At 38.7% G+C, this 27,761-nt stretch overlaps 2 protein-coding genes across 6 annotated transcripts in view; one reads left to right on the top strand and one right to left on the bottom strand.

Moving 5' to 3' along the window:
• The window catches only part of ACSL5 (acyl-CoA synthetase long chain family member 5), a 41,101-nt gene extending 30,956 nt beyond the window's left edge, over nucleotides 1-10,145 (top strand). For all 4 annotated transcript variants that reach the window (XM_072805328.1, XM_072805327.1, XM_072805330.1 and 1 more), the window contains exons 13-22: nucleotides 2,461-2,595; nucleotides 3,102-3,197; nucleotides 5,420-5,492; nucleotides 5,770-5,858; nucleotides 6,026-6,142; nucleotides 7,172-7,315; nucleotides 7,965-8,066; nucleotides 8,574-8,645; nucleotides 9,011-9,157; nucleotides 9,868-10,145. In XM_072805328.1, coding sequence (XP_072661429.1) covers nucleotides 2,461-2,595; nucleotides 3,102-3,197; nucleotides 5,420-5,492; nucleotides 5,770-5,858; nucleotides 6,026-6,142; nucleotides 7,172-7,315; nucleotides 7,965-8,066; nucleotides 8,574-8,645; nucleotides 9,011-9,151 — 969 coding nt within the window. In that variant the 3' untranslated portion in view covers nucleotides 9,152-9,157; nucleotides 9,868-10,145. The remainder of the gene's footprint in view (nucleotides 1-2,460; nucleotides 2,596-3,101; nucleotides 3,198-5,419; nucleotides 5,493-5,769; nucleotides 5,859-6,025; nucleotides 6,143-7,171; nucleotides 7,316-7,964; nucleotides 8,067-8,573; nucleotides 8,646-9,010; nucleotides 9,158-9,867) is intronic.
• Nucleotides 10,146-11,363: 1,218 nt separating this feature from the next.
• ZDHHC6 (zDHHC palmitoyltransferase 6) lies at nucleotides 11,364-27,684 on the bottom strand. 2 transcript variants are annotated; one of them, XM_072805313.1, is made up of 11 exons: nucleotides 27,479-27,684; nucleotides 25,886-26,367; nucleotides 24,272-24,363; nucleotides 22,895-23,054; nucleotides 21,076-21,237; nucleotides 19,387-19,440; nucleotides 14,916-15,083; nucleotides 13,850-13,891; nucleotides 13,037-13,182; nucleotides 12,900-12,946; nucleotides 11,364-11,982 (listed from the first exon to the last, which is right to left on the bottom strand). In XM_072805313.1, exons 2-11 carry the CDS (start codon nucleotides 26,150-26,152, stop codon nucleotides 11,879-11,881), a joined length of 1,242 nt encoding a protein of 413 aa, XP_072661414.1. In that variant the 5' UTR covers nucleotides 26,153-26,367; nucleotides 27,479-27,684; the 3' UTR covers nucleotides 11,364-11,878. The 2 variants fall into 2 exon arrangements, with proteins under 2 accessions (XP_072661414.1, XP_072661413.1); XM_072805312.1 differs by having other exon boundaries at nucleotides 27,415-27,676.
• Between the last annotated feature and the right edge of the window lie 77 nt (nucleotides 27,685-27,761).

Raw genomic sequence — 27,761 nt, 5'->3', positions numbered from 1 at the left:
AATTAAGAGACTTAGGGAGCCTCAAAATTAAACTGAGTCACTGAGGGGTTACTTTGATTTCATCATACCTACTGACTATTGAACTTCTTAATGAGGTACCAGGTCCCACGGTCAGCATTTCATATGTGTTCTGTCATTGAATCTTCACAAAAACATAGGAAATCACATCTACACTTATTATTGAGACTGAACCTCAGAGATTAAAAAACAAAACAAAACAACTTGACCAGAGCGACATCCAGTAAAGGGTTGGGCCAAAGTCATATTGTCACAAAGTAGTTAGATTGATCACTGCTCTGCTTTTCATTACAGTCTACAACATGGTGATTTTTCTAACTTAGTCACTTCTCTTGCATTCATTAGCTGAGATTCTTCCATAAAAACATGACAAATACTCTTTCCCTTGATCTATCAATCTTCAGAATAATGAATTGGTGCCCCAGTGATCTTCTCAAATGACCGAGATTTTTTCCTTTTAATATTATGAACTGTGATTTGCATAATTTTATGCTTAATCCATTTCAGTCATTCTTTGTGATCTCCAAATTGTCCCACCATGGAAGCTGGGAGCTCCATCAAGCTGTTCATGTGTCCTTTTGATATAACCCTGGTAGTTTCTGATAGCTTCCCTGCTTGTGACATAACATGTCCCAATATTATCTTGTATGTTTCTCACCCAAGTCTTGGATTGTCTAATCTTTCCAAGGAGCCCTTGTAACTGGGATGTGAACCCAGGCAAAATAGTAATAGAGCCCAGGCTCTTGAGCATGTGTTTGATCGTCTTATAATTCCATAGACCTAGGAGCCCTGAGGCCCTGGGGAAGTAACATGTGGCCACTCTTCACATGCTTTGGAATCCACCCATGAGTTCTAGCTCTCTTCTTCACACCTGTGAATCTTAAGATACTATGCTGGGACTTCAATGATGGGACAGACAGCATTCTAGAGCACGGATGACCCTGAGACATTGAAAGTGCTGTTTTTAACAGAACTGTTCACAATCCTAGTAGCTCTCAACATGTTATGGAATTATTTGGTGGTGGTTATGGTTTTTGTTCATGTTGTTAGACATTTTTTTTGTTTTTTGTTTTGTTAGACATTTTTACTTTTATTTTTTTTAAAAAGATTTATTTATTTGTGAGAGAGAGCATGAGCAGGAGGAACAGAGGAGAGGGAGAGAGAATTTCAAGCAGACTCCACACCAAGTATGGAGCCTAACTCAGGGCACGATCTCATGACCCTGAGATCATGACCTGAGCAGAAACCAAGAGTCAGATGCTTAACCAATTGGACCACCAGGCTCCCCAAACATTTTTACTTCTGATAATTTTTTGTGATATGGTGATACTTAACATAGAGTTTATTTCTGCCACTTATTTTAAAAATGGAGGGCTTTATTAGTGTGAGGCTCCAAATTCCAGCTCTTGTCAGTGACTTATTAGGAAGGAGCTGTCTTGTAAAAAATTGAAGATAAATCTCTTAAGGCTGAAACAGTTATCAGGAATGACAGGATTCTAGCAACATTTGAGTGTAGATCTTGGAGAAAGCTGGCGAGACACTGGTAAAATGATGGTTATAGGCACGAGTAGATGCCTAGAGCTGACAGCACAGTTGGCATTAGGGGGTGAGAATGAACAGCTCCATCTAGCTATATACTCAGAAATGGAAGTATAAATATGGAAGATGGCTAGCGAGTTCTCTCCCCATTTTGAACTGGAAAAGAACTTTGCTTTCCTTTAATCTGACTTCCAATAGGATGGAGTCCCAAAGACCAGAATATGGGGTTCAGGATTTAATTTCAGAAGTAAGGGGGGATTTCAAGTAGTACTTGAAGCTCTCCTTTGCCAGGTGCATGGTTGATTAGTCAGTGAGACAAAAGCACAGGAGTCTGGTGAAATAATGTGAGCTGGTAAAATGGTGTCAGAATTAAGCCCAAAGGTAAGAAATAAGTGGGAAAGTCTGTTGGGTTTTGTGTGGTGTGGCTAAAGGAGCTTTAATTATGGATAAAAATGGTTTTTCTCTAAACTTAATGTATATAAGCATCAGGTATTGTGGGGATCAGGGGAGGTGGTGCTTGTTTAAAAAAAAAATCAAATCCCTAGGCCTTTGATCTATTAACTCAAAAGCCCAAAAGGTATTACCCATTGAGCTCTTTTTTTTTTTTTTTTTAAATCTAGTATTCTTAAGTGACTTTGGTGGGCAGATATTGACAACATTTTGAGGATATGCTTTTCTCAGTTGTCAAAGTTGTTTGCCAACGACAAGAAATCTCCATACATATATACTCAGTACACTTATGTCTTAGTGTGGCCATAATTTTGTGGAATCATCATTGTTTAGCACCCAGTTCATGAATGAAAGTCACTTCTTTGTGAAGCAAGAAGTCACTCTTGCTCATTGATAAATGGCTTTGGTGAGTATCCAATAGGTTTCTAACTAAGAGGAGCTATCATCTTACAGGTACAAAATGAAGCCAAGACACCCTTGAAGAAGTTTTTATTGAACTTGGCTATTTCCTGTAAATTCAATGAAGTGAAAAAGGGTATCATCAGGCGTGACAGTATTTGGGACAAGCTCATCTTTGCAAAGATCCAGGTAGGCTGGTTGGGGCCTGGACAGAGCCAGGCAAATATCTGGGCTTCCTTATAGCTTATCATACTTTGCTTTTTCTCTGATGGCTGAGTGTCTCTTTAATGATGTTTACTTACTTTTTGAGATCTCTCTTGGACAATTTTGTCATTGAAGGAAATTGGTCAAAAAGTAAAATATAGATTTTACTCAAGTTCTAGCACATACTCTTATTCTTGTAGGTGTTCTGTTGAGAATATATGTAATGATGCGAAGGGCCTGAGAATATGCATTATCTGAGGAACTTTTTAAAAACTGCAGGTATAGTGCCAGCTACAGATGATGGCAACAATAGCAGCTAACATTTTGAGTGGTGTTTCTCAATGTCAGGCCCTATTCTAAGTGCTTTGTAAACTAACTAGTTTAATTCTTATAAGAAAAAACACTGGTTAGGCTATTCTATCCATTTAGCAGTGGAGGAAATGGAAGCCAAGGGAAGAGTTTTCAACAGTTCTTTTGTTTTTACTGCACAGGCCACCCTTGGAGGGAGAATAAACTTTGTGGTTACTGGAGCCGCCCCCATCTCCTCTCCAGTCCTGATGTTCCTCCGGGCAGCGCTGGGATGTCCGGTAAGCCAAGTATCTTCTTTGAAGATAGCTTATTTAACTTGGGCACAAATCTCACTCTTTAAGAAATGAAGACACCCTTTAAAAAATGAAGTCAAGAGAAAATAATCCTATAATCCTTCTTTATGCATCTGTGTATAGAAACCTTTATATCAACTGGCATCAGGTCTAAAATACTTGTTAAACCACGTTCCATCAAGATTGGTCCTGGTAAAATCAAGATCTACATCATTTTAATGGTTTTGCAGTATATTATTGGATGTACCTAAGTAACTAGTCCCCTACTGATCAACACTTAAGTTGCTATTTTTTCTCTATTATAATCAATGAAGTGATCAGGATATTTGTATATCCTTTACATTTATGCAATTATCAACTTGGGTATTGAAATCACTGCAAGTAGGTATTACTGGGCCAAAATGTAGGAATTTTCTTTTTAAGTTAATGTAGATTATTACACTTCCCTCCAGAAAGATCTTGTCTTTTTTATACATTGCTGCAAATAATGCATGCGATCTTCTTTCCCCACATTCTTGCCAGTGTCAGGCTTTCTCAGTCATTTAAATCTTAACCAACCAGATACATGAAAAATCTCACTGCAGTTTTGTTTCTTTTATTAACACTGACCATTTTTTCTATCACTTATTGGCACTTGTATTTCTTCCATGAATTACTCTATTACTTTCTTATAGAAAAATGGCTGGATGAGATGGTTATTTTTCACATTGCTTCCAAGAGTTCATATAGTAATAATATTTTTTTTTAATTTTTTTTAATTTTTATTTATTTATGATAGTCACAGAGAGAGAGAGAGAGAGAGGCAGAGACACAGGCAGAGGGAGAAGCAGGCTCCATGCACCGGGAGCCTGACGTGGGATTCGATCCCGGGTCTCCAGGATCGCGCCCTGGGCCAAAGGCAGGCGCCAAACCACTGCGCCACCCAGGGATCCCAATAATATTTTTTTAATTCTTTTTTCATATAGTAATTATATTCTTTGTCTTGTTAGAAATATTTTTCCTAATCTCATCTTTTTGTCTTGTATATTGCTATATTAAAAGTTTCAAATGTTTATTTCACCACACTGATTAATCTTTATTTGTGGTTTTTGAATTGCTTACCCAGGACTCCCTGACTCCAATATTCCATAAGGCTGCTGTCATTCATGTTTTCTGATAATCTTATGGTTTTACTTTTTTCCAATGAAGTCTCTATTCCGTATGAAATTGCGTACAGGTACTTGGGCATGGAAATTCTCGATTTTCTCCCCCAGATTGCTAACTAGTTCATCCATTTGACCAACATGCACGGCGTGAAATAGATGACCTGTCCTCACAGAGTCCCCTTAGGTATATCCACCATCAAAAAAGATTCTGAACTGATGCCAAGGTCAGAGGTCCTCTACTCTTTCAAATTAGCACCCTCTTGGCCATTCTTCATACTTTCATTTCTCTTAGCCCCTAAAGCCAGTGGATCAGTAGGTCCTGTTGCCACACCCTTCCCAGAAACACCGCCTTCTCCATCTCTACAAAGTCTGCCTATCACAGCCCCTTCCCCACTGCAGTAGTTGATGCGACCTGTTTGCCCCACCAGCTTGTCTCCAGTCAAGGTTATCGATACTCTATACCAGGGGCTGGCAAACCACAGCTCAGGCCAAATCTGGCCAGTTGCCTCTTTTTGGAAGTGACATTTTGGTGGAACATAGCCATACCCAATCATTTACATGATGTCTATAGCTGCTTTTGTGCTACATTGGCTAAGTGACTCAGAGCCCAGAGGCTCACAAAACTGAAAATATTTACTATCTGGTCCTGTAAAGAAAAAGCCTGCCAACTCCTGTTCTATATCACAGCTGAAGCTATTTTCCTTAAAAAGCAACAACAACAAAAAAATACCAACCCCCCGCCCTCCAGAAAACAAACAAAAAACACTGCTCACTTCCCTTAGTGCCTTCAGAAGTGCTCCAACTGCCCAGGCTCAACTTGAAATGCTACCTTTCCTGAAGGTACAGTAGAAGTTTCTATACTTTGCTCCATCTCTGGAGCCTTTTGGTTTTCGACTGCATCCAAGTTGTAGAGATTTTACAGCTCAGGTGTGGGTCAGAGGTATTAGGACACCAAGTATTTTCCAACCCTGAGATCTTGCTTTCCTCATGTCTTGCCATTGGGCCTTGTTACCACACTTCATGCTTTCTCTTAAGTCTCAAACCCTTCTTTTGTTTCCCCAGGTGTTCGAAGCTTATGGTCAAACAGAATGCACCGCTGGCTGTACATTTACATCACCTGGGGACTGGACATCAGGTAGGTTCTCCACCTACTGGGCAGATGCAGCGGTTGGGAGAAGGGTTCTAACTGAAACTGAAGGGTTTAGGTTAGATGACCTCACTGCTCTGGACAAGTGTGACAAATGCCAAACTCAAGTTTCAGTCCAGATGTTTCTATCTTGGCTATCCAGCATTGGCATCAGGTAGCTTTTCAATCTTTTTCTTTTAGAGTCAATCCATAAATATCTCACAAACGTGCCTGGAATTATCACTGTTTTGTGGTTCCTCAGCTGATTCAATGTGGTGTATTCTAGGGCATGTTGGAGTCCCCCTGGCTTGCAATCATGTGAAGCTAGAAGATGTACCTGACATGAACTACTTTTCAGTGAACAATGAAGGAGAGGTGGGTAGATTATACTCTGTAGTCATGCCCAGACAATCACGGTAGAGATGTTTATGTCACAAAGAGCACACAGCTGTGATGTGAGCAGACTTGGGTTTGACTTGAAGTGCCTCTGCTGGGAGGTGCAACCTTTGCCACTCTTAACCATCCTCTGCTTTCTTGTGCAGATCTGCATCAAGGGCAGCAATGTGTTCAAAGGATACCTGAAGGATCCTGAGAAAACCAAGGAAGCTCTGGATGAGGATGGCTGGCTTCACACAGGAGACATTGGTCGTTGGCTCCCGGTGGGTGCTTCTTCAAAATTTCTAGGAGCTTCTGCTGTTGGATTGAAAAGATTATAATATGCAAGATGGGCAGAGATGCAAGTAGATTAATTAGCTGAGGCAGCTGGAAGGGTTGGGTCTGTATCCTATCTGTATCCTACATGGCTTGTGGCATCTTCATACTATAAGGAGGAGAATAATACAGCTGAAGAACTTAGGTGGGAGATCTGTGGTCTAGTCCCAGCTCTTTCATGGATCAAAAATGTAATTCTGAGTAAGTCTCCACACTAGAGTTAGAGAGGGCCAAGCCTTATTAGTCACTTCCAGATAATATCCGTTAGGCTGAATTGAAGGATGATTTCTGGAGTCAGCCTTCTTGATGGTTCCATGGTTGGTTCATCCCATCCTATTGTCCTACTTCAGAGGTGTGATCGTGTGGCTTGTATTTGCCATTTGTCCCAGTTCTACAATTCAAATCACTAAGAACCTAAGCCCTTGGACCAATTAACTCAGAGAAATGAAGCCGCAAATGACCTCTGGTAGCTGGTCAGCCCTACCAAGCACAATTATTGACTTGCTTGATTAGCATTAGGACAGTGAAGCTACCTTAGCCTGCTTCAGAATTTAAGAGGACTGATACATAAAAGGAGTCAAGGAGAGGGGAGATCTAAATAATTCAAAGTCTTAGTAAAGATAACTCCTTCCCTATTCCTGAGAGTTCTGGAAATGGAATAATTGGAAATTAAGTAATTGGAAATTCAGAGCTGCCAAGTTTCTTCCCTGGATGAGGCAACCATTTCTACAACTTTAGAAGGTCCTGGGGATGCTTTCTGAGGCTGCATAATGACTCTCCAAAAGGACAAAACAGTATAGACAGGTTCTTGCTGGAAGCTGCTCCCTTTCTCTTTCCCCAAAGCCAACAAAGAGAAATGAAAGCTTGCTCAAAAGTCTCTAGAGGAATGAAGTTTACCTGTGAAAATACCTGTGACTTTGCCACTGACCTCACCCATAGGGCTCAAAAACACTGATACTGTTATCTGTTTCCCATAGAATGGAACTCTGAAGATCATTGACCGTAAAAAGAACATTTTCAAGCTGGCCCAAGGAGAATACATTGCTCCAGAGAAGATAGAAAATATCTACATCAGGAGTAGACCAGTGTCACAAATTTTTGTGCACGGGGACAGCTTACGGGTAATATATTATATTAACGATAGCCATTTTCAGGGACAGGCCATGCTGGTTCCTGTAGCTACAAGAAATATGTATAGGTGGATTGAGGATGAGATTTGAGCTTATAAAACCAAAGAAGTGAAGTCACACTCCAATCCTCAAGACAATACATAGGTTATAAAAAAAAAATTGTTTATGATGGAGTCTGTGAACAAGTCAATGGAATTGTTACAATGGTTCTTCTAACGGGTAACAATTTAGTAACAAAGGTCCTCATGTCACACTTAGTTCCCAGTACAGTGGGAATTCCTCTGGCACAATAAACTATTTTGTACATATTGTGCTTACACTTAATTTTTGGGGAGTGTGTAGGGGTTGGAAAAAGAACAGAGATGCTTTAGGCTTAACGCTGAACATCATTTCCTTTTGAATCATCAAATTTAATAGAACATTTTTGTAAAAATATATTGAGTAGGAAAATGGAATCAGAATTCCATAAGGGTTTGAAATATATGGTGAGAAAAGAATGTATAGGATATAAAAGACACTGTATTGAACTGAGGTCTTGTGAAGTACCTACCACAAAGATAGAATCCTGGTGTCTTCATCTGTTGTGGGACACCACAATCCCAGCTCTCACATGCCCTCATGCCTTGTTTCCTTTCTATAGTCCTCCTTAGTGGGAGTGGTGGTTCCTGACCCAGAAGTACTGCCATCATTTGTAGCCAAACTTGGGGTTAAAGGCTCCCTCGAAGAACTGTGCAAAAACAATGTAAGTCTTGCCCAAGAAAGTTCTATGCACACCCATGGGGCCCATTGTGGGAGAGCAGAGGCCTCACCAACTTAAGCATGAATCATGCCTTCCTCTCTTGAAGAACAGACTTTTCTGGCACTTGGGATAGGTGGCTTTAGCTGAAATAGATTGACTGGTTTTATTTGACTGGAGGATAGAATGGGAAGTTAAAAAGGAACAACAAAAACAAAAACCCTCTCTTCTTTTTATAGTATGTTCATTATGGGGGAAAAAATTGGAGAATAGAGATTCAAAAAATGTCATCCAGAGGAAAACATCCCTGTTAACATTTAGATTTGCCTTTCCTTCTTATTATTTTTTTTGAGCTATATTAAGCATTAGACATGCTTGTACATACATATGCCTATATCTGGCTTTTACCCTGATGAGCTTTTGCAGGCATTTTGAGTTGTTTCACGTTTAGCCTTTCATTTGGTCTTTTTTTTTCAAACCAGCCATGCTTTAAGCTGTGTGTTATATTTTTAGAATGTAAGGGAAGCCATTTTAGAAGACTTGCAGAAAGTTGGGAAAGACGGTGGTCTTAAGTCCTTTGAGCAGGTATGTACTACTGATGTAATCCTGGTCTCTCAAGTCATACTAAAGTTTTAATGTTTGCATTTAAAATAGAGTTTCAATGTAATTCCCAAGGTATTGATTTGAGATTTTGTACCATTAACTCATTAAGTACAAATGGCAGTGACCTTTTATACTTACTTGTACAATCCTCTTTTTGCCATTTATTATCCATTCTCGCTTCTTTCCCAAATTATCAGTTTGGGGAAATGGGCATGCATTACTGTTGTCTATCCTCCCACTTCATCAATCCCACTTGTATCAACTTCTTTACATGGCATGCAGAGGGCTCTACGAAGAAGTCTGAATCACTAATAAACGTGTATGTGTGTGTGCATCTTCTCTTCCAGGTCAAAAACATCTTTCTTCAACTAGAGCCATTTTCCATTGAAAATGGACTCTTGACACCAACACTGAAAGCAAAGCGGGGAGAGCTTTCCAAGTACTTTCGAACCCAAATCAACAGCCTGTATGAGAACATCCAGGAGTAGGTTAAGGTACTTAGAGCTGGAGGGGGCTCAGAGGGAGCCTGCCTTGTAGGAATATGTATTAAAAATGAATTTTCTGTTCATTTTCTTTCCTCCTGTTTTTTATTTTACCTACTAAATTAATAAAAACCATAGTCTGGAGTCTTTTTAAAAAATATTGTGAGAGTTATATGTAAAAGCTTGGCCCTAAACTAAATAAATCTTGTCCTTCCCATCTTAAATGTTGCTGATATTTAGGTTTTTAGGTCTTCAACATGCCTTTCTTCAAGGTCCATTTGTTATTCTTTGTCCCTTCCTCATAACTTCTAACCTTTAAGTGACCACTAACGAGCTCAAGAGCCAGAGTGACTTCTTCCTGGCTGTTTGACAGTAAGCCTACCTTGTTCACAGTCCCAACCCTTAAGCTTTCCAAGGTTTAAATTACGAGACCTTTAAGTTTTAAAAACTGATTATAATTCATGGTTTCTAACTATTCCTCAAAACCACTGAAATTTTTAATCAACTTATAACCTATTACTAATATCAATCATATCTGTGAAACTAATTTCTGTGTACACGAACATGTCTACAGAAGGCAAGCTTGATTATACTGAACATTTCCTAAACTCACTAGTTTTTCTGACTTGGGAGAATTAAAAAGTGAGGTCTATAACATGTCCAAAAAGAATGTTCATTAAGTGTTTAATCTACAGCAGTATCTGTAAATCTTTTCCTTACAGTTTGCTGCTGAGCTGGAAGCTCTGGGGGAAGGAGTTTAAACTCACGTCAAGTGCACTTTTCCGTAAATGAAGCTAGCTAGAACTGTGGGAAAAATAATCTGAACTGGGAATAGAAGACCAATGGGCAAGCATGAAACGTCCACAACAGGATTGTCTTCTGGGAAGGAACTGACTGATCTCTTCTCTGCTGGACTCCAGTTCCCTCCATGCCTTACCCCCAGACAACACACGTTGCTTCCACTTGTAAAGTCTTTAAAATAAACTACTGCAAATATGTACACTGTGGTGTGTGTTTCCTCACAGACTATGATAAGAATCAGAATCCGCTTAGATGAGGACCACTTAGCAATCAAGTAAGCCAGTGGCTCCCAGACTGGAGTCACTGGAGGGGTTTACAGAGATCCTAGAAATGACTGGGTGTGTTCTGGCTGAAATGTAGCCTGGGCATAGGGATTGTTAAAAGGTCCCTAGGTGATTCTAGTACACAACCAAGATTGGTGGCTATTGAAGGCAATGTGGAGAGGACCAGACCTTCTCGTCCCCCAGCTGTGAATATTAAAACAAATACCAGCTGAGCCTAAACTCCAACCAAGCACACTATTCAGTTTCCTCCTTTACCATCTTTGTTGCTCTCGTCTTGAATGGTGTTTCTTTCTGTCCTCTAATTGGAAGTAAGAACATTCCTGGATGGTCCTTCTAGACCCTAAACCCAGAAAAACTGAAGAAATGTCTATTCTTGGGTATCTGAAACAAAGGGAAGGCAAGAATTAACTTACAGGGTCCCTCCATGGTCTAGCTCCTATCACCTCCTTGGCCTCCTCTCCTACTCCCTCCCTCCAACTAAAACCACACTGGCTGCCTTCCTATTCCTCAACGGTGCCAGGCACATTCCTGCCTGTTCTGGCTCTTCTAAGACGCAGCTACTCCCAGAGGCACGTGACTTATCCCTTCAACTGCTTCAAAGGTCACTTCCATCAGACCATCTTACCTGCTTTCTTCATAATCCATGATTCCATCTGATGCATATTTTGCTGCTGTCTACCTCCCCACCTATCACTAGAAGGGGACAGAGTCATGTTTCATATACTGCTAAATCGCCAAATGCCCTTTCCTTAACGTTAACTGTTACAACCCTCCAAAAGCTCAAGTTCCCTGCCTTGGAAATAATTAGTATGGGAGGGGGTGACTCCTCTCATTCTACTTGTGTTTGGACAAGCCCAACGTTAAGCATCCAAATCCTCCAGCTTAGATCCTTCCCTTTGCATGAGTTTCGGGTTTTGAGAGATTCAAGTGTACATGACTAGCTGAAGCTCGCTAGGTTGAAAGTCTCCCAGAATGCTGTGATCTCAATATGCCATTAATTCATTTACTGAATACCTTAAGACTCATGATTAAAGATGCCGATTTTTCATAAGTAGTAGAGCAGTTTTTCCAGAAAGAATGAAGATAAATCTTTTTAGTCAACCCAAAGAATGAGGCTTTAAGTAAAAACTGGATTTATATAGAACATCCATTGACCTTTATTTGATTTGACAAAAATTTGCATTATTAAAAGACAGGTAATAAAATTTAAGCTTATATTGAATCTGACTTATTATGTTCTATAGTATCTAGAATATTATATAAGAAATATCAACTGAGGGGGAAACAAGATAAAAGCATCACATGCAGATGCTCCTGGCAAACGGGGGAACTCTATCTGCAGGTGAGGTCCATAGTGTGCACAGCATAAAAAAAATCCTAGAGAAAATGCAACTGACTTACTTGGGTGAAGTGTTTTTCCTTTTGAGGAGAGGAAGAGGTGGCAAAGAGGGGGCAGAAATTCAAAGGCATGTGCAGAATGGCTTCTCCATTTCAAAATGGTAATAAAAATATTTAGATTATGGCACTAGGGCACCTTTGAAGAAAAGAACACCTTGCCCAGAGTAGGGTCATTGCATAATTCTGTAGTAATATGTACAATTTTCAAGTAATGGAGAGGATTTAAAGAGTAATTTTACTGTAACAGTGGCTATCTATTTTTCTTCTCGCCCTCTGGGGCTTGATCTGTTTCAGCATCACAGGGACACTTCTCCACACAGTTTCTAGGGAACCAGCCTCTGATTCGTGAGACACCTGATGGAGGAAATGAAACTGACGTGAAATAGATTTACAACAATGATACCGCTGAGCCCTATAAGTCCTATTCAAATCAATAAGTTTTTAGTTCTGCTTTACTTTTTCCCTTTACCATCTTTTACAATTTGAGAAAAAAAATAGTTTTAAAATGCTATCTAACAAGCTAAAAAAAACCAGTATTTCCCAAATGTCATTATCTGGAAAGGTGCTTATGTGATTCAGAACAACCCGAAGTAGAGCTGGAGGGGATGGACTTCTCAATATGGGTATTCACTTGCACATGCATGCTTGTGGTGTTCTGGGCCCAATGTCATACTTTATCTGTTCCAGGGAACCACCTCCCTGCAGCGTCTGTGAATTTCCTTCTTAGGTTTTTTACTAACATGTAGGTTTTTTTCTAACAGGTTGCCTAAGCAGTTATATGGGGTTACTTCACGGTTAACCTAGTGTTTTAGAAAAAGCATCTGGGATTAATCTTTGCTTTAAGAAAGAACAATCCTAAAACTTAAAAAAAAAAAAAAAATTGAAGACACAATTTCAAATCCATCAGTTTCCATAATAACTTCATGGGAATATTCATTCACAGAGGGACTGTATGGTAGAGGGGTTTATTGTACAGGTTCTAGAGCCAGGCTTCTTGGATTGGAGCCCTGGCTCTACCTGTTTTTAGTGTGGTCTCGGGCAAAGTGCTCAGTCTCTCTACATTTCAGTTTCCTCACCAATGAAATGTAAGTAAGGGCTGTTGGGGACTTCAATATCACAAGTGAAGCACTTCTATAAGAAGTCTTTTTTTCTTGCTTGATGATGTGTCTATTTCCTAATGCATGTGACACTGATTGTGTTTACAAGAGTTATTCCTGCAAAATTTGGAATTAGCAACCTTGTCTATTAAACATTTCTTTCCATTTCCATACCTTCTACAGAGGCATCATCAAGAATTTTATCTCCATACAACCAGTATCTGAAATATTTAAAAGATTAAAATTAATTTTTTTAGGTTAGATGCTAATTTCATCATTAAAGAAGAAATTCAGTACTTCCTACAACTCACCGTAACCCTCTTGTGGCTAAAATGAATTCCCCTTTCTGTAGCCTTATTCGAGGCTCCTCAGTGCAGGGGCTGGTGAAGAAGGTTTTGATTCCTTTATTCAAAGGACAGCAGGCACCACTGTAATCCTCTATTACTCTATACCGCACCTGTCATCAGTAATCAGAAAAACAATTTAACATTTACCCCTTAATTTCTGTAAATTTGAATTTAAGTTGTTAAAGGCAGATCCAAAGTATCAGGTGACAAGTCTTTCCCTCCCAGTTCCTTTATAGGAGGCAACTGATGTTTCTAGTTTTCCAGGCTTTTCTTACCCTGCATTTTAAGCACATAGCTAAGAATTAAGTTCTAGAGCAGTGCTGTCCAGCAGAACTTTCTGCAATGACAGAAATGTCCCATATTTGTGGTAGACACATGTAGCTATTGAACACTTCTAATGTGGCCAGTGCAACCAAGGAAGTGAATTTTTAATTTAATTTTAATTACTTTAAATTTAAATAGCCACATGCGCCTAGTGGCCATCATATTGTACAGCAGAAGTATAAGGATGAATTTCACACTAATGAGCTATATTGAGGATAATTACTTTCCTGTTGGCAATATAAGCGGACTACATTCCCTCTAAACCTCCAGTCTAAACTATTTAAAAGAAAACAAAAGTGAATTGTATCAAATTTCAACGGTTCTACTAAGAAATATTATTTAATAAAAGCCAACAGTTGGCTTCTACACAAAGGCAATTTTGAAAACTACACAGAAGTATAGAGCCTGACAAAAGGAAAAGAAACTAGTATAATTGCAAAAAATATGACTTACACTTCTGATTCTTTTATCTGCTTTTTGTTTCAACTGTTCAATCTGTTTGGAGACATAAGAAAAAATGTTATCTTAGTGTTGAAAACAGCCTTGTGCCATTTACTGTATCACAGTGACATGACAAACTCCCAATTTTCCAGCATTTCACAGTGCTGACAATTCAAAGGCCACATGTTTTGTTTTTTTGTTTTTGTTTTTTTCAGAAAAGTAGGCACTATGACTGAGAGTTGGAGCTGACATGGGGCTTCCTTCCCTGTATTCTACTGTTTTAATCTATGTATACTCACTGAGCATTTGCTAAGGCCCAGGGAAGAGGGAGATGTGCTCACTGCCCTCATGAGGCTTCTAGGCTAGTCCTGAAGGTGAAGATGACCCAGACATTCAGATTCCTTACAGACAGGGTAGACAGACTGCAAAATTTATCTTCAAGTCTCCACTAAAAATCATTTCAACTCACTTTTCTTCACTTATTCAGCAACAATTTATTAAATGGTACTATATTAGATACAGTAGGGGAAATCAAGATAACTCATGGTCTCTGTACTAGAATCTTGTCAAATTAAAGATATTAGATATAAGAATTAAATGAAAATATGAGACCTCATGTGCGCCATACAGTGGCACATAGTTAAGGGCCACATCCAGATGAGGTGGGGCTGACACCGGCCTTGATAATTTCCTATAGAGAAGAGGTAATACAAGACAGAAAAACCAGCATAGACAGAGGCAGGTGCAAGATTGCACAGGGAGTTCACTGAGGAAACCAGGCGGACTGGAAAGGGTGATTTCCATTAGGAAGTAGTTGGAGACAGCTTTAGGCCAGATTTTATAACTAAGTGAAGGGATCAGGACTCTATCTCACATGTATGGAGAATTACAGAGAGATTTAAAGAAAAAGAGAGATAGGATATATGGAGTGCTTTAGGATTGTTAACTTAGATTTATTTTTGCCAAACTGAAAAAAATTTTATGACTTATTTTACTATAAAATGTCATCTGAGTTAAGGGAAACTTAAGGGGAAGAAGGGAGACAGAAAGGAAAGATTATCTGAACAGAAACACTTACTGTTAAGCTGTACTGGTGACAGTCTTCTCTTACTGGCCATGCTAGTCCATCTCCTTCAGGGACCCCTGACCATGTGAATACCTGTTTAAAGTTCTTCCATCGACTTCCCATATCATAGGGAAAAACAAAGACTTCATCTAGTTGGTAATATTGAATTCGATCCTTAGCCTGTGGGTAACAAAGAGGTAAGATGGTAGATGTCTCTGCCTCGAAGGGCTTTAAGTGATATATTATTGACAGTCTTGATAGTAATATACATTTAGTCCTCAGATTTGTATCACTCCTAAAAATGCTACCTCCTTGTTGTAGTGTCAGTGTACATAAAAGAGATACACAAAATTTACCATCACGTAAGAGGAACTTGCTATTCAATGCCAATCTCGTATGAGGTCATTCAGGAAATGTCTAGGTGGGCTTATTCAGGAACAAGCATTTTTGAATAAATTAAAAAATAGCTTTATTCCACATATAACAAATCCTCACTGTTCTTGGTCATTCAGCTAATAAAAGAATCCAGGTGGAAAGAAGGGATGTTGATAAAAAGATTTAAGAGAAAGCAAGAGTTTATTCAGGATGAAAGGAACTGTTTCAGGGGTGATCCAGAAGGCAGCACTTGTTTCTTGGGTGCAAAAACATCTGTGGGAATGGCCAGGTAAAGAGGTATGAGGGGAGGCATCATTTTCTGAAAATTATTTTTTTAAAAAACTAGGAGAAATGTGTAGATCTTCTTTCAGTTTCTTTTTTTTTTTTCTTCTTTCAGTTTTTTATGCTGTTACACGTGTATATGTACTCACTTATACATGTATTTCTATGTACATTTTATGCATATATATATAAATATTCAGGTTGCATAAATTCTAGACATTTAAATTGATCACTTTAAAAACGTAAGGAGATACACTGGCTTAAAATTTCTTTAGTTCCACTGACATCTAGTGGTATAAAGACACATTATTTATTTATTCCTCCCATGAGTGTACAAACCCAGTTGTACATTTGTAAAATTTGTATAAAATTTAGTGCCTAATTTTGATGAATTTTCTATTAAGTTAATATAATCACTTACTTGTACTTTTTAGTCAGCAACAGAGTGCCAGTTTTAAAATCTTCTAGATTTGGCACAGCACTTTATGAAGAGCCTTGGTTATTAGGAAAAAAACTATTAATCTAATCATGATATATTATGCTAACTAGAAATTATACCTTGAAATATTTTTTATCAGGGGACAAGATCTTAGGGAAAGGCCTCTTGCAATTACTTATAAAGTAATATTGATGTTAATTCGATTAAAACTATTATCAAACTATGTGCGTATGAATCTACTAAATTGTAAATCCCCACAAACAGTAAAGGATAATTTATTTTCCCTTTTAATAAACAAAAGTTTCAGAGTCTTCAAAATGGACAAGAGTCTCAAAGAACAGAGATCTAGCCTATTAACAAAGGAATAGTGGTAAGGATAAGAGTTGTTTACAAAAATGACTGAGCCCTGGTCTCTGCCTAAGAGAAGCACTCAGCGAAGCTGGGGGGATTCTATTAATACTGTGTTAAAAGGTGGGGCGCCTGGGGGGTTCAGTCAGTTAAGCATCTGACTCATGATTTCAGCTCAGGTCCTGATCTCAGGGCTTTAAGATTGAGCCCTGCATCAGGTTCTTGCTTGAGTGTTGAGCCTTCTCAGGATTCTCTCTCTCCCTCTCCCCGTCCCCCTGCTCACACTCTCAAAAAAAGAGGAAAAAAAAAAGGGGGGGTGGGGAACAGAGGTGAACAAAAGGTGCTATGGGAAAGACAAGAAAAAACTACTTAGCTAATCTACGAAGATTCAAGGAAGGTTCTTCAGAAGAAATGACACCTAAACTAAGTCTTGAGGCAGAAGAAATCAGGCAAAAAAAACAGGGAAGACATGAAGGATTTAATTATGCATAAGCTAAGGAGCTTGGACTTAAATGTGTATCAATGGTTCTCAAAGCATGCTCTGCACAGCTCTTCCAGTCCCCAAGACCTTTTCTTGAAGTTCAACAAAGTCAAACAACTTTCATTTTAATACTAAGATGTTATTTGTCTTTTTCATTGCATTGACATTTGCAAGAGTGGGTTAAACTGCTAGTACCTTAAGCAGAAATCAAGGTGGTGGCACCACTTTGTGTAAGTAGATATTGTATTCTTCACCATTACACATACTCATAACTCAAAAAAAACAACAAAGTTTTACATAACATAAGAATGTCCTTGATGCAATAAAAATTATGATTTTTATTAAATCTCAACTCTCAAGTAGATGTCCTTTCAATATTCTTTGTGACAAGATAGGAATACACATAAAGTATGCCAAAGTGCTTATCTCAAGGAATACATGTGTTTGAGCTGTGAACTCACAAACGCTGTGTAGCCAGCTGTTTTTATATAATGCTAATTTTACTTGAAAAAATGAGTAATAAAACAAACTAAGGTTATTGAAACTTCAATATTAGGCAGAAATTTTCTCAAAAATGAAGTCAAGTTGTTACTTCAACATAAACAACTATTTGTTGCCAATAAAAAACTAAGACTTTCAAAAAAAAAAAAAAACTAAGACTTTCAAGTGAAAATTAGAATTTTGGAAAATTTATATCCACCACTATGAGCTTGACAGCTTTCCAAAATCTAAAGATCTTCCCCCATAAAATTGGTAGTGATATGAATGAATGTGTCAACATCTGGAAAATCTGAATAACCCTATAAAACTGTATTTTTGTATTTTCCAAATAACCAATACCTGATGTTATAAAGTCATATGTGAGTTTAAAAAAAAAGGGCAGCCCAGGTGGCTCAGTGGTTTAGCACTGCCTTCAGCCCAGGGCGTGATCCTGGAGATCCGGGACTGAGGCCCGCATCGGGCTCCCTGTACGGAGCCTGCTTTCTGCCTCTGTGTCTCTGCCTCTCTCTCTGTGTGTCTCTCATGAATAAATAAATAAAATATTAAAAAAAAAAAGTCCATTCAAAGAGCAAGATGTCCTGATGGACTGAAATGTAAAAGACTACAAAATGTTTACTGATACAGCTTCACATCTCACATGCAACTAACCTTTCAAAACTATCACTTATTAAGTTTTCATGTAGTATCAAAGAACATTCACTATTAACTAAAAAGCCTATTGAAATACTCTCTCCTTTTCTACCTACTTATCTGTGTGAGGCTGGATTTTCTTCATATACTTCAATCAAAGCAACATATCTCAACAGATTGAATGCAGGAGATGTGAGAATCCAACTGTCTTCTGTTAAGTCAGATATTAAAGAGATTCGTAAAATTATAAAACAATGCCACTCTTATTTTTTACTTTGAAAAATATAATTTTTAAAAATATGCTTTTTTTAAACATATAATGGGTTTATTATTTTTAAATGAAATAATAAATCTTCAAAATTCTTCTCAGAAAATATGGCAATCACCGGCAGACATTATACACATTAACAAAAGCTCTTTAGTGTCCTTAACAATTCTGAGAATGTAAAAAGGTTCCTGAGACCAAAAAGTTTGAGAACCTACTGCTGTAAATTAAAGTTCGCAGACTGGCTGCCAAGGGGCTAAATATGTCCTACTGGTGTGTTTTATTTGGCCCCCGAAGATTTTTGTTAATTTGAATTGCTCGCTAATATTTATAAACAGAAAAGAGATGTCAAAGAAATCCAGATCTATTACTTTTCTAGAAAAAGAATTAGATGATTTCACAATACTGGGTGAGTACCCACCAATGCTATTATAAAATGGCATTAATAATTACATCTAGTGAATATATTAGTGGGTAATCCTGGGTTAAGTCATTTCACCTTTCTGTGATTCAAAGACTCACCTGTAAGGAAGAGAAAATAGTTCTATGACAACAGTCAACTTCATCTGCTAGGCAGCTTTAGTACACAGGCTAGCTCCTGTCACCGAAGTTATCTCCCTGGCCCCCTGCAGGCATTTGGGTTTGTAACCCCTGCTACAGTGACGGTGAAGCTCTGAGAAGCTTCAAGCAGGGAGCAAAGTAGTCAGATTGACTTTTTACAATAGAATCACAAGATAGGATGGAGTGCGTTTAAAGGTTGTGAGGTCTGTAGCAAGCTATACATGGAACAGGTAACAATAAGCCCAATCTGATATGGCTTATAAAGCACTGAAAAAAACTTGATGGCACCTTGGTAGGAGTGAGGTTCCTTTCCAAATAGCCTATCTTCACCCCTAATCTGAGAAATAATGGCCAAATGGTTTAATGTATGGCTTAGGCATCTTCAGCAACTCGGGGTGAATGAGAAGCAAATTTCTGTGGGCATTATATTAAACCAAGAATGAATCAAAATATTTCTTTCCTATATTTACCTTTTATGTGGCAAGCAAATGACTTAAGAAAGCCATCTGACAGTGAAGTTTTCACTTGTGGGTATTTATTAGTTAATCTGGCCTATGAACTAATCTTTATTGAGATTAAGGAAACAATTATTAAAATTTACCTTTTCTTCAATCCATGATTCAATAGAAGTTTTGTTTCTGAGAATTATTTTCATCTGAAAATTAAATGATAAACAGTAAAATTTTATGATGAAACTTTGGTTAAGATTATCATCTTCATAGTAACCCTATGAGAGTTTTTATTGCTCCATTCCACTGATGAAGAGACCAGGATACCAAAGGTTAAGTAACACACTCAGGGTGTGGTCCATCTGACTCTCAAGTTTTTGTTCTGAAGCCCTGAACTACAATGCCTTTCCACAAGATGATTATGGCAATCCATAATCAAATCTGAATCCACTATTTTAATAAAGCTTCATGTTTTAAGTGCTATCTTCTGAATAAGGTTTCCAGAGTATTAATAAAACATTGGTATAATCCATTTAATCAGTACTTGTACACTTTGCTATTAAGATGTCTTATCATTATCTTTAATTAACCTTAAGTTTATGATTACTTTATTTACTATAAGAAAGTATCTCAGTCAACCCAGATATTGTTTGCCTCAAAAACTGAATATATTCAGACTTGATTCAATTAATCAATTCTCCTAGCTATAACAAATTCCACTAATGGGGCCATTTACACCACAGGGTTTTAGTTTACTTCTAATGTGATTATTAATTAGAGGCATTCGGGGAGTTTTTTTTCAAAAAATTTGATCCCAGGCTAATAGAAAAACATGAAGTATAGCCAAAACCAGCATATTTTAAAAACAATGAGTTTTAATTTAAAAGAGTGGGGTGATGCACAAGGGTCCTGAAGCCAGCATTTCTGATTCTATGCGAGGCCTGCCTTTTCTTTCAGTCTGGCTGTGTCCAGAGGCAGTGTGGCACAGTACAAACACTCAGGTGCAAGGAGTCTTCATCACATTCCTAGGGTCGAGCACAACACTTGGCCCACAGCAGGCCTTCAATTCATGAACAAGCTAATTAAGTGAATGAAATAAGTCATAACTGTTTTGTGATCTCTTCAAGGGTCACATTCTCCTCCTCTGTGTTCTCACAGCACTTTGTACATAAACCTACGATACACACATGAGCCAGAATTAACTGTTTACTGCTAATTGTGACTTCTCTAGGGGCCAGACACTTTTCATTTTCATTATTGTAGCCTCAGGAATTAGCAGTTGTTCACCAGAATAGGCATTAAATAACACCTGTACCATAGGGTTGTTATTGAAATAAAATGAACTACATGTGATGTCCCTAAACAGTGTCTTGTACATAATAAGTGCTCAATAAACATTGGCTATATTATAAGGATGATGATTAAATACATGCTATTATAAAATGGCATTAATAATTACATCTACTGAATACATTAGTGGGTAATCCTGGGTTAAGTCATTTCGCCTTTCTGTGATTCAAAGACTCAGCTGTAAGGAAGGGAAAATACTCCTCTTCTGCTCTTTCTGGGGATTGATGTGAAGATCAAGAGACTATAAATGTGAGGAGAGCTTTCTCCGCTATAAAGTGATATATAACTCTAAGATAACATATTAAAAATTAAATAAATTATCTGGAAATTCTGGTGAAGTTACTTCAAAATTACCTGACTAGTACAGAGATTAGTTACCTAGATGGAACAGGTAACAATAATTTTCATTTCTAATGCAGGCTTTATCTCTTTCTCATTATAAGCAGCTCGAAAGTTGACAACTTTTAGCTAGAGTTAACCAAGAAACTTACCTGGATAAAAAACAACATCCCAACAGCTATGGTTGTTCCTAAAGCTAATCCCAAGGCAAACAAGGTGGCCGCAAATGCTGCTAATCCAAAGGGAATAATTGGAAGGGGATCTCTCCGGGCTGCACTCATATCAATCTTTACCGTGTTCCACCCAAAGGAGAGCTACAAAAACAACACACACTTGAAATACTCAGTTTATGTAAATGTTCAGACTACTGGAACATTTAAACAACTTGATCAAAAAAGAACAACAAATGATGAACTGAAACTGTGGCTAAAAGCAAGTGAATTTCTAATTTGCTTCTAATTAATACTGGGGCTTGAACTCCTACTAATATGGAGGATATCATTCTTAGTTATTTTCAAATGTTACTTTTTTTGTTCTTAATCATTTCCCCTCAGAAAGCATAAGGCATAATTCACTAACATTAATATGCATGAATAGGACTAGACATTAATCTAAATTGTAACTGTGTCATCCATCTTTTCCTTGCTTTTCAATATCTACAGGAATCTTCCACTGGAACAAAAGAAACAAAAAGAGCTTAGAATTCCTTGCTTCTTCCCTTATGTGGCACAACCAGAGGTTACAAATTGGCAAAATGCAACCAAATATGGCCTGTTGATGCCTACTGGCTGATCTGTAATATGTTTTAAAATATTCAGCCAGGTCCCAAAATTTAAAAGGTAGGAGATGGGGATGCCTGGGTGGCTCAGCAGTTGAGTATCTGCCTTCAGCCCAGGGCGTGATCCCAGAGTTCCAGCATCAAGTCCCACATCGGGCTCCCTGCATGGAGCCTGCTTCTCCCTCTGCCTGTGTCTCTGCCTCTCCCTCTGTGTCTCACATGAATAAATAAATAAAATCTTAAAAAGAAAAAAAAAAAAAGGCAGGAGATACTAAAAAAGTCCAGATTTTCTGAGTTTCCCTGAAAAACTAGAAGACTTAGTATTACTGGACTAGATTTCCAAACATGAGAAACTGGATGAGGTGAATATGGGTTATCCCACCTGTGAAAGGCATGTGTTCTCCAGAGGCCACAGCCCCATCAGGCCTGGAAAACTCATTTACTCACCAAGCCTCTTTAGGGATTGAATTTGTAACCTCTGAACTTTATCTGCGGACAACTTGTCCATAAGTCAACCTAATCTCCTTGAGGATATTTTGGGACATGCGTCTGCTTCAAGAGCCACCTCCCCGGACATTGGAATTAGAAATGAACAAAAGAACTACAACTTGCCTCATAAATTAGATGGAAATATAAAATATTAGTGTTGTCTTTTTCTTTTTGTTCCTTTTTTTCCCTCTAATTATTCTTATCATAGGTACAATTATTCTTATCATAGGTACAAAATCTAATAAATTTTATATATAGTGATAAAATATTACCAACTTCAACTACAGCTAGTAAGGTAAGTTTCCAAAACAAAGTAATTTTCCTCATCTTAAAAATTACATTTTGGGGCACCTGGGTAGCTCAGTAAAGCATTTGCCTTCAGCTCAGGTCATGATCTCAGGGTCTTGGGATTGAGTCCCACCTCAGGCTCCCTACTCAGCAGCAAGTCTGCTTCTCCCTCTGCCTTCCCCTCCCCCCACCATGCTCTGGCTCTTAAATAAATAAATAAATAAATAAATAAATAAATAAAATCTTTTTAAAAATTAAATTTTAATACTTTTTTAAAAAAGAAATTCATATACAGGTAAAACAGAGTTCTGTTTCCCAACCTAATTCATAGAAATCATATTTCCAAAAGGGACTTCTTAAAAATAACTACCATTTAATTTGGCATGAATGGTTTTATAACAAACACTGTCACTTACCCGATTATAAAGCTGTGTATACATAGTCATAACAAAAATGAAGGCAGCATGAATACAACCCAGTGGTGCTAAAAGGAGAAACAGTGTGAACGAAGCATGATTTTGGTAACCACAACAGTTGTTGATCCAAGGACAGTGATGGTCCATCTTCATCACACATCTAACAAGAAAAATTTACATTAAACATGAGGCAGAAAATCCAATCTACTTTAAATAACTTTGGTCTTCAGAAGATCAAGCAAATAGGAATCCAGCATGTTCATGAGTCACAGAGGAATTATACTCCATGGAACAGAAAGCAAAGTCTTTATGAGTTTTTAAATAACTCTGAACCATGACTTCTTTTAAATTCTAAACAGCACAAGAAAAGTCAGGCTTTGTAATAGCTTCTGAGAAAGAGATGTCTGCTACAAGTGAGTTTATTTAAAGAAGTCAGGAGGCCCGCTGAGAGGTTCATTATAAATACGTGTGGGTTCCCGGTCTTCCTCTAGCTCTGAAATGCAGTGACTGAAGTGGAATACAACAGAGACTCAACAAAATCACTTCTAAATCTCCCCTGGGGTTGATGGGACCCAGCAGACCTTGTAACTTCCTTCCTTCCTGTTCTCATCCTTTAGATGTGGATTCTCTGAGCTAAGCAAGCTAACTATGGAATATAAGATGAGGTATAACAAGCAAAGTCTTACTGAACTTCCTTCCCTTGTTGCTACAAGAAAATTTCTTGGCCTCATACCAAACTTTATTTGCCACAAATGGTTTTCTTAAACCTCAAACATTCTCAACACAAATTTCTTATTAATCAGTGGAATAGCTGGGTGTTTAAAAACGTTCTAGTTTATTTCATATTTCTTATAGTGACTCAATTTTCTCCCCTTTACGTTTTTTGTTAAACACTTGTGATAACATGCACCTGAATTCATCTATTAGATTTGTATAAAATGTAAATGTTAGTCAACGTAAATAACAGAAAAGGCAGGTCTTCCTTATAATTTAGGCTCAGAACAATTCTAACGCTAGTCAAGATGACAGGAGACAAGCACAACTAATCCTGATCTATGGAAACACATGAAGGCATAACTTTTTATTCTTGGAGGGCATGGAGCAAAGTAAATGTGTATTTTTCCAAAATAAATAAATAAATAAATAAATAAATAAATAATCTTTTCACTTATAACAAAAAAAGGTGGGGATTATTTATTATCAAAATTGATGACTTACAGATAAAATGGATAAAATACACAAGTATTTTGAAAACTTTTTTTTTTTTCATAAAGAAGCCACCTTGTAGAGACTAAAACTAAGACTGATGTGGTAAAAAGAACAACAGAAGACCAATAACAAAGTTGATCAGTCCCCAGTGAGGAGCAAAGACAGTACCTGTTACACTTTCTGCAGTGATGTGACCGTGGTGCCTTGTATGCTTGGCAGACTTTACAATACTGGAGGTACATGCTATCCTGAGAATTTTCCTTAGTAGCAAAATATAAACAAAAATACATCAGATATCTGATCCTAAGTAATAACATGTCAAGTCTTATGAATAAATGCTTTGGTATGGTTTGATTTTGTTTTATGGGGGTGGGGTTAAGGATGGAATTCTAATTGCGTTTCCAGCCCTTTTATTTGAGCTGAAATATTTTTAAACCTTGAGTTTCTGGTAACAGCTGCATCGCTCTTCCAATTACCCAAGTCATTTTTAATTTCTCTTCCCCATGCTCCGCTTAAACCCACTGCTCCTGAGTGTAACTAGTCCTATCTTTCCAAACTCTAAGTAGATTGGGAGGAGTTCAGGAAAAAGGTAGCTGACCATGTAGCAGGTATTTTGCAGTGGGGATGTAAACACTAGAGCTGATGCTCTTTAGGAAATTTCTCTTACACTATTTTAATCACTTCGAACTACTTTCCTTTACTGTAGTTTCTCTCTAATCCAAACTGTCTATTGTCAGAATAATATTCCTATGACACAACTCTGATTAGGTCAGAGCTTGGCTTGAAAACCTCTCATACCTCCCTATGGCTTCATGCATTTAAGGCCTTCCAAAATCTGCCTTTGTTTCAGCCTTATTGGCACTACATAACCCGTTACATCTGGTCATACGCTTCCACCACCAATAACTTGAAATGCCTTCTTCCCCATCCATGGAAATTTCCACTCCTCCCTCAGGTCCATAGCTGAAAAAGATCAGGTCCTTCTAGCTTCAACAGCATTCATCCCATTCTTTTCTATAGTTTAGTTACTTATACAAGTGCCATGGTTTCTTTCTGCAATTACAAGGTTTTTCAGAATATGAAATTGTCTTACTCATCTCTGTACCCACTTTAAATAGTACACTCCTAAGTGTTTTTCCAACATTAACGTACCTAAGAATCATGTAGGGATTTTGTTAAATGCTGATTCTGATTTCTAGGTCTGCAGTAGGGACCAAGATTCTGCATTTCTAACAAGCTATCAGGTGGTAGTCCTCAGCAAGCAATATGGAAATTCATTAAACTTTCTATAATTTTTAAAAAGTCATAAATTGATTCATACTGTACTTCCTAATGTTATGGTTTTAAAATCTTACGATTTAAGCCAGCAATTTCTAAAGAGTTTTTCTCAGTTCTGAGGGCTGTTAATGTATTACATGAATAAAGATCCTAGAGCCAAACTGCATTGTGAAATTTTAAGAGGTGCATGACATGCATTATTTCTTAAATTTAGAACTATTGATTCAACAGCCTTCTTCTTCTTCTTCTTCTTTTTTTATTCCTTTTAATGCAGGACAAGTATTCACTAAAACTCTGCTGGGAAATACTAATTTAGATTAATACTTTCCAACAGATACAAAATAAACACTTTGAGCTTTAAATGATCGGTAATTCGAATAATATGCTTAACCTCCACCAAGGCAAAAAGAAGGTTGTGTCTGATATTATTGGTTAGTAGATAAACCATAAACTAAATATATGATTATCATTAGAGTTCCTTATCTTAAAGGATCTTTTTCTTACCGGTTTCCACCCCAAAGGGACAAAGCCAGGACCAATAAACATGGCATTGAAGTAGTTATAAAGAATCATGACAGTCCAGTTTATCAACATAATGAAATTCACGCTTCCTCCAGTTGTATGTAAAGGCCAATACCACAACACAGAGTCAATCATGGCCATTGTGGAACATATTGCTATAACACCGAGGGCTATGATGGGACCCCAGTGACACAGTCTCTTTAGTTCTTGGAGATTTTCAAACTTGATAACTGAGCAGAATGTATCCATTTTGGTGAGGAAGAATGCCTTCCTACTTTTAGAAAATCATAGATTTCCTTTTTCTGTGCACACATTTCCATGTGCCACGAGTCCACGTGTGTTCCTTAACTGCCATGCCTTCAAATTGTGGGAGGCCAATGCAGATCACGCCATTTTCACGGGTACACCCTCAGAGCTCTTTTATGTGAACTAGGAGAATCCAGGGTCTTGGCTCGAAACCCAACCTAAAGAAAACAAAATGAGAAAGTTCAGTTAAAAGAAAAAAAAAATTTGTATTACATTTAACGCCCATAACCATCTAAACCAAAGCATCTCACAAGCGCACTGCTATGGGACGAGCGCCTCATCAAACGCCAAAGAGAATTATTTTTATCTGATCCAATGTAGGGCTCGAGTCTGAACGGTACATAAACTGGATACTTGATTCCAAAACAGTTGTTTTTATGCCTTTGTCTCCAATTTATCAGGGGAAAAGTGCTTGTCCGGCGTTCAGCGAGTGGTGGGAGGAGACCCAAGAGTTTTAGAGCTGGAGCAGAGGGCTTGAGGGTTGATGGAATCAATGGCTTCCTGCATCGAAGAAGAAGAAATCTGGCCCGGAGAGGAGGCTACGTGCTTGCACCAAGCTCACAAGTAACAGCTGAACCTACACTACGAACCAAGTCGCTGAAATCCTTTTACGAAGTTTCAAACAGCCTCCAACAACCGAGGCTCGATTCGCCAGGTAGGAGGAGCCCGACACGGTCTACACGTTGGCCTGGGTTCGCGCCAAAACACCCAACTTAAGGGTCTATTTGGGCCGAAGGTTAAGAGGCGAGCGAGTGAAAGCAAAGACAGAGTGAAAGGAGGGGAGGGGACGGGCCTCGAGGAACACAGGAGGATGAGCACGAAAGAAAATATTTGGGGGAAAAGAAAGAAAAACAAAACAAAACAAAACACGATGAGGAAGTGCCTCCGGAGCGAGGGACAGGAAAGGCAGGATGCAGGGCGCCGGAAGACCCGTGGAAGGGTGTGTCGGGCTGGGCAGCCGTGGATCGGCGGGAGGATCTCGGCTGCAGGGTCATAAGGGGCTTCGCGCAACAGATGCCACTGCTCGAGCCTCAATTTCCCGCCCGCGCCGCAGAACAGAGCGCTTCCAGGTTCTCGCTCGGGGGACGAGCATCCCGCCCAGCGTGGTTGGTTTCAACATTCTGGAGCTTCTGGGCTCACTCGGGGGGGGGGGGGGGGCGAATCACCGCCCGAATCATGATTCCATCCCTTGCCTGGACTCCCACCTCTCAGCCTGGTCCTCGGTACCCGCTCCTCGGCCATCGCATTTCCGGGGCGGCCTGGGCTCACCCGGAACGGGTCTTCTCCTCCGCCGACAACCCCGTCACGGGAAAGTCAGGCCCGCGCAAGCAGTAAAGCAGATCTCGGTTGTCCGGGGCTGCAGCGCGGAGCCCGCCGCGCCGCCAGCGCGTCTCCCCAGCCGGCGCTCCGGCCGCTGCTCTCCCGCTCCCGCCCAGTGCGCGGTCCCCGCGACAGCCACTTCCGGGAGGTTCGCCGCATCAGACTTCCCTCGGGAAGCAAGTTCCTGCGACTTAGAGCTCTATTTTCAGGAGATAGAAGGGCCAAAAAAAAA

Source organism: Canis lupus, chromosome 29 (genome assembly GCF_048164855.1).
Source record: "Canis lupus baileyi chromosome 29, mCanLup2.hap1, whole genome shotgun sequence".
NCBI lineage: Eukaryota > Metazoa > Chordata > Mammalia > Carnivora > Canidae > Canis > Canis lupus.
Note: the sequence above shows the minus strand (reverse complement) of the source record. Positions and strands in the feature narration are given on the sequence as shown.